At 39.1% G+C, this 9,083-nt stretch overlaps 2 protein-coding genes across 5 annotated transcripts in view; both read right to left on the reverse strand.

The window, feature by feature from the left end:
- ubash3ba (ubiquitin associated and SH3 domain containing Ba) overlaps window positions 1-747 on the reverse strand; it is a 19,726-nt gene extending 18,979 nt beyond the window's left edge. Inside the window, exon 1 of one of the 2 annotated variants that reach the window (XM_032533974.1) lies at window positions 75-747. In XM_032533974.1, coding sequence (XP_032389865.1) covers window positions 75-202 — 128 coding nt within the window. In that variant the 5' untranslated portion in view covers window positions 203-747. The remainder of the gene's footprint in view (window positions 1-74) is intronic. The other variant, XM_032533973.1, reaches the window with a different exon arrangement.
- Window positions 748-2,182: 1,435 nt separating this feature from the next.
- Window positions 2,183-9,083, reverse strand: part of f11r.1 (F11 receptor, tandem duplicate 1) — a 10,629-nt gene continuing 3,728 nt past the window's right edge. For 2 of the 3 annotated variants that reach the window (XM_032534008.1, XM_032534009.1), the window contains exons 3-11: window positions 8,464-8,523; window positions 5,816-5,932; window positions 5,187-5,330; window positions 4,810-5,012; window positions 4,615-4,717; window positions 4,213-4,320; window positions 3,886-3,898; window positions 3,637-3,700; window positions 2,183-3,493 (exon numbers count right to left, since the gene is read on the reverse strand). In XM_032534008.1, coding sequence (XP_032389899.1) covers window positions 3,458-3,493; window positions 3,637-3,700; window positions 3,886-3,898; window positions 4,213-4,320; window positions 4,615-4,717; window positions 4,810-5,012; window positions 5,187-5,330; window positions 5,816-5,932; window positions 8,464-8,523 — 848 coding nt within the window. In that variant the 3' untranslated portion in view covers window positions 2,183-3,457. Of the gene's footprint in view, window positions 3,494-3,636; window positions 3,701-3,885; window positions 3,899-4,212; window positions 4,321-4,614; window positions 4,718-4,809; window positions 5,013-5,186; window positions 5,331-5,815; window positions 5,936-8,463; window positions 8,524-9,083 lie in introns of all 3 variants that reach the window. The other variant, XM_032534007.1, reaches the window with a different exon arrangement.

The following is a 9,083-nucleotide window of genomic DNA, read 5'->3' on the forward strand; positions in this document are numbered from 1 at the left end:
TGTGTGTGTGTGTGTGTGTGTGTGTGTGTGTGTGTGTCTCGGTCTGTCTTGGGACAGTGCAGCTGTGTACTCACGCCCTGGTCTTGGGGAAGCCCATGGACAGCAGCACGTCCAGAGTGGACCCGTGTTTGATGGTGCTTGGGCGGCTCTGGCGCTGCCTCCGCGGCGTCACTTTGGCATAGAGTTCCTCTTTAGCTGCCATAATTCACTGGTCCATCGGTATGTCAGGTCCTCTGCTCCGCTGGTGTATTTTCATTTATCAAAACAAAAAAAACAAAAAACAGAGGGATGAAAGCGGTAGACTATTTAAACCCGGGTGTCTTGTGTAAGGCGGAAGCACGTCTAAAACACCGAACCTTCTGAGGAAACGAGCATTTTTCTAGCTTTGACAAATGCTCTGAGCTGGATCAAGCTGCCTCCTGACGGCTCGCACATAAAGTCAAAACAACATCAGCATGGGGGGTCAGCCATGGGAATTCACTTCTGCTCTCTCCACGGTGCCCCCGACACACAGAGCCCGAGCGAGGCGAACATGTCTGGTTCCGGCTCGCCGCCTCTCATACCCTCCGCTGAATGAAAAATCAGATGTTGTATGAGCTTCCTTTTCCACACGATGTCTTATTTATGAATGGATCCTGAGTGAGAGCAGCCTTAGCCTGTAAGAGATTGCAGCTTCAACTGCGCGGCCCCCTTAGTTAAAGGAACAGTACACCGATTTGTGAGAGAACAGGAAGTCCGTTTTAAAGGCGGAATCATAGACTGGGTATTTATTAATGTAATATCAACGGTCTATGGGTGGAATATGGGTTAAGCTAAGAGTAACACACTATTCTCGGTTAGACGCGCATTTGTTACACTTATTCAGTGAAATGAAAACTAAATTAGTTTAGGCAGTATGATGGAAAGTACCGAGGTATCACAATAATACATCCATGGGTAGGGCTCATAGGTAGGGCTGGAGGATGGAACATAGGAAAATGTTCGTCATACTTCCTGTCTGCAAAAGTGTGTCGACACTCCACGCATGCGCAGTGTACCGTAAGGAGAGCAGCACGCCATCCTCAGTTGCCATAGCAACGTGGGATAGCAAACTTTGTAAAACTATCCCTATAAATATATATATATATTTTTTAAATAACATTCTTTTATAATTGTAGTTATTCCAATTAAATTCATTTTTCTCATTTAAGAGTATGCATTTTATTTTGACTGTTTGTCTGTGGTGGGTAAAGTTAATATTAGACATCCATGGCATAGGCATACATATTATGGTAGACTGGGCAGAACTTGGCCTTATGTCATTACCAGAAACATTGCTGTGTATCATATAAGGAAAAGAATTCACAATTTTGCATTTACCCTCTCCACCACTTCCCCATAACAACAATAACAATAGTTATGTATGTACTGCTTACTGTCTATATTAGCCCATATGCACAACCCCTCCCTCCCTCTTCCCCCAGCCTGGACTGAGGTCTAACCTAAAACTTGAACAATGGCTGTAAACTTATTACTTCAAACCTTGAATATTGACTGCTGATTAGAGTTTGTACTACGGTCTACTTTATTTTCTTACAATACCCATATTTAATGCGGTCTTTAAAATATATATATATATATTTCTACATTATTCTCTTTTATTGTCCATATTTAATGCTGGTCTCTAGACTTTATCCTTGCACTATTGGAATTAGTTGCACTACCACCATGACACACACTCTCATAGAGCACGTTACCATGATTACTGAATCACAGGGTCAGACCCTGCCCTGACACTGCAAACATCTCATGCTTATTCATCCCTTTGTAGGGATTAATAAAGTATATTATACGGTATGAACACAAAAGAATGTTGATATGCAGCACGTGGAAAACACACTGTGTATATGTTATTTACATCCAGACTGCTGCTGATTTAAATGTGCAGTGCTCAGAGGAGAGGGATGGGGCTCTTCACTGTCTGCTGTGGTCAGTAACATACTTTTGGTTTGTGTGTGTTAAGCTTTCAGTCTTCAACTGGAATTCTCTAATTTGCAGCCAGTGTGACCTTATCAGTAAACATTTACCCTGGCACACCTTGATAAAAAGAAAAACTATTATTAGCAAAGAAAAATAATGTATACTGTAGTTTAACTATTCAAGCAAAGCTTATCTTATTGACACACAGGACAGTAGATTCAATTCAACAGCATTTTATTAACCAATACATAAAGCAATGTTACAATCATCAGCTGATTCATCAGCTTTACATTTTCTACAAAAGGAAAAGTCAAGCAATGTAGACAACTTAGTGTTTGTAATGTAAATATTGTACCTGATATAGTTATATAAACTCATGATATATTGATGTCTGACCTTAACTTTAACACATGACCTGAGGATTTGTGGTTAAATAAAACCAATGCCCTTTTACTGAAAGTAGACAGAACTAATATTAGGACCATCAAGTCAGGACAGTTGGGGTAATTAATCTGTGATGATGCCATATGAACAAGCAGGTAACCATTTAAAAAATTGTTTAACATATTACACTCACACTCCTGTTTCAGATTCATGAAAAAGTGCAGCATTATTGCTGACGTCCGTTTGTTTCAAAAGGAAATTTACTCAAGTGGCAGTCTACACCCTGTTATATACCAATGTCCTTGTCCAATGTAATTAAGTTACAAACACAGAAGACAACCAGACAAATGTAGTAGTTAGACTAGGATTCATGTGTTAAAGTGAATGTGCACATAAAATGTTAATATCATACAAGCAGTCGTCTCATTTTAAATGGCAGGAAGATTAGATAACTGCTTTTTAAATTGTTCTAAATTACAAATGTGAAAACAGTTTTATTTACAAGAAAAACAAACTTAAATAGGAAAAGAATATTGTACATTACAACTGTTTTGTTAAAAGAGAAAAGACCTCAGACACTCAATCTATGATCCATGTATGTTTCCACAATGTTTCAGCTTAGATGCACAGACTGACTGATAAGAGAGATGTACTGGAGGGAATTCAGTTGATAGGTCAGTACATGTAATAAAAATGTGGCTCTAATATATCCATTTTCCTTATTTACCTAGATTGTTCCGGTACTGGGAGTATCTGTACTCCATCTGATTTGATGCCTTTACATGCAGATCCATCATTTGAACAATAGTCAGAAGCACACAGAAACACACACTCCAAACATAGATGGAAAAAATGTCTGAGGCTAAAATAGGTCACTAGTAGCCACTGCTTATTCTATTAAAATAACCTAGCAATGTGTGAAAGAGGTCTCATAACCCGTGGTAAATTAATCCTATAGCATTGATGTATCTGAGACAGGTCTTGTCAACAAACAATCCCACTGGTCAATAAAAACTTCAATTTAGGAGAAAATAAGAAGACGTCACTAAAAACCTCAGGAAAATTCCATGCTGAGACACATCAGACCAAAGTTTTCTCCTGTCGTCACTGAAGACTAAACCACGAATGATGACTTCTGTTTGAATTCCCCCTGAACACAAACACATTAAAACATCAGAACCATTTTGTTCTCAGTCTGTTAAAATAAACTGAACCTATAGACTGCCCTTAATTAAACAAGCAAACATGACTTTGATATACATCTCTTGGAATAACAGCAATGCTCATACTTACATCTTCTTCCTCACCACCACCATGTAATGATGTGGGCTGGTAGACCACGCTGGGCTTTGGTTTGCTGCAGGAAAAATTAAAAGAACATGGTGAGCTAGTCACAAAGACAGGAGACCCGTTTATAGCTCAAATCTGAACAAACTCTGCATATCACGGAGGAAATAGTATAAAGTCAGTCTGGAGCAGCAATGCAGTCTATGGGTTATCTAAAGTTCATTAGAAAGTAACAAAAAATAAAAATCCTCTTACCTTTCCTTCTTCTCTGTAAAGAGAAGAATGAAAAACGTCATTAGTATAAAGTACTTGAACATATTCAATATGTATAAGTTTGTGTATCGACTCATTTTTTTGATTGTTGCAGGTTGTGGTAAAAAGATTAATGACCAACATGTTGCTTTTTCAATAAACCTTGTGCTGGCAATGTGTGGGAGTGAACAACCTTCTTTAACTTGTTAAAATAGAAGAAATCTGACATTTCACTATTCAGATGTCCAAGGTTTCTGGTAACGTCAACATGGTCAGGATACTGACGATCACAGTAAATACTATGATGTTAATATAGCGAAGGGGACTCACTGGGCAGGTATCCTTTCTTGTTGGCATACCAAACGCCAAGTACCAGCAGGATCACTAGCAGCAGAGCCACTATTACCCCAGCAACAATTCCTCCGGTGTTTAAGTCACCTTAAAGGAAACATCACATTCATTAGCTGAATCACAGTCAAACAGTGTGGTTTGGTTAAAAAAGAAAAAATACATTAAAATCTAAAGCGTTGCAGCACTCAAATTATCAAAAGAAAATTCAAATGAGGGGTGTATCATTCATTGGTTCCAACAATGCAGCTAAACCGGTTTACTATCCTTGATGTGTCAGCATGCAGCATTCCACACCAGCTGAAACTGGTTTAAAGACTTTCAACTCTTTAATATGTAAGCTCAGGCTAAAGCATGTTTTTAACAACAGAGAAGAGTACTTACGGACTTCCATTGACTTGACTGCACAGCGCTGAGGAGGACCAGCAGTGTTGAAAGCCTCACAGAAGTACTGACCGGAGTCCATCTTGGTTAAAGCCGGAAACTCCTGAAGAGATAGGGTCCATTATTAATTTTAAAGGCCATGGGGACCATACCTGTTACAGTAACAATGGTGCAAAGTAATAGGTTGTAGCTGACCAGGTTGCCATTCTTTGCATTAAGCTTGTAGGTGGCATTTTTGAAGCCAGAAATCTTGTTAGGATCAGCAGGCAGAAGGACGCCATCTTTGTACCAGTTGTATTGGGGCGGAGGTGAGCCAGCAGCGTCATTGCAGGACAACATGGCCACCCCACCCGTTGTCACCGAGGCGGGGACCCTACACATAGGCGGAGATGGAGGCACTGCGGGATATAACATTCAGTTTTAAGCTGGTCACCACGCGTACAGTAATACACAACCTCCATTCCAGTACATAAAACTTCAGGCAAAGAAGTTTACCTCCCAAATGTATTTGTATCTGGGTGGATATGAAGGAAAAGCTGTGTTTGCAGAATGTTATTACAAAAGATCTTTACCCAGAACAGTCAGCTTCACTTCAACTTCCCCAAACTGGCCGGTGCTGCCAGTCACCTCGCAGTAATACACTCCATTATCAACGCGGGTCACTTTGGAGAATCTCAGATTACTACCGTACAATGTCACTCGGCTGGCATACGACGCTGTGGAAGAATGGCAGCATTATGGAACAGACTCAAAAGCATCAAGTGACATAAAATGAGTTGCTGCCATCATATTTTGCAGGATAACTTATCTGACAAATGTGTCACTTATATGTGTCTGCAACTGCACAATGCATTTAGGAATTAGGTCATGTCACAGGTCACAATTTTGCAAAACCATTATGGATTTTTTTGGGAAATAATTTTTGAAATAATCATTTAAGACTGGTTGAGATATGTTCAAAATAGATACTGGTAGCCCAGGAAGGAATCAAGGAGATAACACTGATCGGTTCTTTCTTGACCCAATTTCAAACCAAATGTCATTAAAATCTTTTAAAGTCGTTTTTGAGATATCCGAACTAACAGAGAGAGACAGACAAATCATCAGACATGACCAACAACAAAAACTTCCTTGGTGGGAAAAGAAACTGGCATTTGTCAACATGCAACAAAAAGAACACAAAGATTGTGAAACTACTTACATGTTGGTTTCCCATCATAGACCACATACGACTGTGAGTCTTTTAGATCCTTAAATTTCCACTCAAGTCTAGGGCTTGAACCAAAGTCAGCTGAATACGTGCATGTAAGGTCAGTCCCTGAAATAGCAGAGTTCACAATTAGAAATATGTAATACAAAATAAAATGGTATTATTAAAAAAAAATGCAATTCTGAAATTTGTCATTGTGAAGCTTGCACATTTACAGCCGGATCTTTAAGATTTTGAAAATTCAATTCAATTCAATTTTATTTATAGTATCAATTCATAACAAGAGTTATCTCAAGACACTTTACAGATAGACCACACTCCAGAATTTACAAGGACCCAACAGTTCTAGTAGTTTCCTCCAGAGCAAGCAACAGTGCGAAAACAACCTCTCATTAAACTCTCTCAGGCTCATCATAAGTCACAATCACAGGCCTTCTTTACTCCAGTGACCTTAAAGACCCTGACACACCAACCCAATAATCGCCGGGACAGTCTGGTGAGGTCAGTGACTCGAGTCTGTTTGATGTTGGAGGGGCGGGCAGTCGGACTCAATGACCAATCTGATAGCTGACTTGCAAATCAGTGCACTTATGTTAGCGTGACAAACGGCTCTCAAAATCTGACAAAAAGCTTTTAAACTGACCTTTGTCAATCTGAAATGAAGACAGATTTAGCAGCTATATGGCCTATGTCTCGTTTAAAATGCTTTCAGAAACACGTTTCGGTGAACTACCTTCATAAAATATGAGATTGTACTCTGAATGACCCGCAATTATGCTCGGTCATAAAATCCGGGAACAGACAGATGCATGTGACACGTTTGTCCAATCAGCTGCCAGTTTTCATTTTTTTTGGCCGACAATACAGATTAGCGCCGCCTGCTGTTATGGAGACGCATTACGTCTTGCTCACGAACAGAATGTACTCTCCGACTGCCTTTTCTGCCAAAAGTCGGCCATCAACTTGGTGTGTCAAAGCTTTAAAATATCTATTTTGAGGAGTTAATTCTTCCACAAACTTCCTAATAAAACAAATACAAATCGATGAGATTTTGAACCAAACGTGCAAATTAAGGAAAATGATAACGTACTTTATGTCACATTAAAACTTAAGAAAAAGGAGATGCAAGAAACAGATGGGGAATATGCTGCTCCAAATACAACACCACTATTTAGCATCACCAGCTTCCCCCAAACTGGAGAAAATCTAACTGGTGTGCTAGGAATCAAAATGATGGAACTTACTTCCCTTAAAATGACACAGTTTATACACAGGTGTTCTAAAAATACATCTGATGTAGATGTGCTATCTAGCTTTGTTATCTCTAGTGTTTCGCAGGTTCCAAAAAATCTATTTAGGTTTCAAAATTTTGCACGGAATCAAATGTATGCTCACAATTCATCTTGTGACTGGTTGGCTTGGTTCCAGGCTTACAATTCTTAATATAAGCATTCAAAGGAGACCTATAATGTTTTTTCTGTATTTCTCGGGTGTTGGTGTTTAATTTGGCCAAAGCTTCAAATAATAAGTTAAATGTATTTAAAAAGAAATCCCAAATCTCAGATTTACCACTGTTGTGAACACTCTGGTTTAAATAGTTTTTTCTACTCCTGGCTCTGTATCATGTCATATTGAGTTGGTTTTCTATATATGGTCATCTGGTCCAGGCAGGCACTACAGCAGTGTTTACGTTACATGGGGCTACATGTAGCCACATGTTAACACCAGGGATAGCTGTAAACTTCGCTGCAAATGTTAATTTCTCCCAAATTTCGGGTCACATTCTAGCTGGAACATGTCAAGTTGTGTAGTATTTGGTTTAGTTGCCTTTATTGACAATTTCGGACAGTAGAAAGTGCTGCTATATTCCATGACAATCCACTACTAACTGGATGTAGCTACATGCTAAACCAAAAGCTGTAATCTTGGCTGCCAATGTTGTTAATTTCTCTTAAAGTTTGGGTCACAATTCCTGCTGGAGCATTACCAGTTGTGTAGTATTTGGCTTAGAGACCTTTGTGATTTGTGCTGCCTTTTACTCCATTGCAGTCAGTCCCAGTTGCAACGAACGGTACCCTTTAAAAGTTACTGCTGATAATGACCCAACATTTCCTGATTTTGCTGCTTCTAAATAAACGTTTTTAAATAACAAAATAACGGTGGACTTTTATTAAGAATTTATATGAAACCGTTCCAGTTTTACAGCTGCTGCTTTGACCACTCAGACTTTTTGCAACCTTAGAACAGGTATGTCTGTAGTAATGTCCTACATATTTATGAATGTGGGGAAGTTTTATGAAACTAAATAATAAGGTTATTGTATAGCAGCAGCTGCATTTTCCAGGCAACCGCACCAGAACAAAAACATATCTCAGATGGTAACGTTCAAAACACACTCACTCACCAAGTGGTTCATGTGACATACTCTATTACTATACTACAAATATACATCGGTATCTTTTGTCCAGGAGCTTATTGATACTTCAGTATTGACCAGTTCATAACCAGTACCAGTTCTCTACACCCATCCCTACTCATCAGTAGTCTCGATAGTCTCCTATTGTGTAACAAGACAATACCAACTTTCCCATCTTTACTCTTTAGAACAGAGTGAATGTAAAAACATTTTCAGGACTCACCATCATTTTCTTTCACCTGCACATCGCTGTTGCTGGTGGTGACTGAAAAGCCACTTACACCTGAACAGAGATCAAAACAAAACACATTAGACTTTGAAGCTTGCTGTCACCAAAATACATCTTAATAATTTGCACTGGTGAACAGATATTACAGTAGACAATCTTTCACATTTGAAAGGTTAATTGCATAACTGAGTCACTGAGTTTGCTAAGCATGCGAGACTTGCGTGACAGACATTCTTCACCACAATTTTAAAAAGGTTGCAAAGTCTAAATTTTCACTTCCTCTGAGTACAGATGTTGCTTTTAATCTTGACAGATATGATAAATTAGTCAGTGACTGCAGTCTTATCTGTGGGTGATTTTTTTTAAGAGCCGGTACCGAATCTTTTTCCATCAGCCTTAGCCAATGACCGATACGGGGGGCCGATTTTCTTGAGCTGATATTTGGAGCCGATTCTCTTTTGCTCCCTCAACTGAAATCCTAAAAATGTAAACCCTGCCACATATGGATGGGTGCACCGGATATGGTTAACTGTAAGGGTAAAAGGCTACAACACAGTCTTGATGATGTATTGCTGACATTATGAGACGGATATAATCAGGTCATCACAAAATGT

The sequence above is a fragment of the Etheostoma spectabile genome, chromosome 13 (genome assembly GCF_008692095.1).
Source record: "Etheostoma spectabile isolate EspeVRDwgs_2016 chromosome 13, UIUC_Espe_1.0, whole genome shotgun sequence".
Lineage (NCBI taxonomy): Eukaryota > Metazoa > Chordata > Actinopteri > Perciformes > Percidae > Etheostoma > Etheostoma spectabile.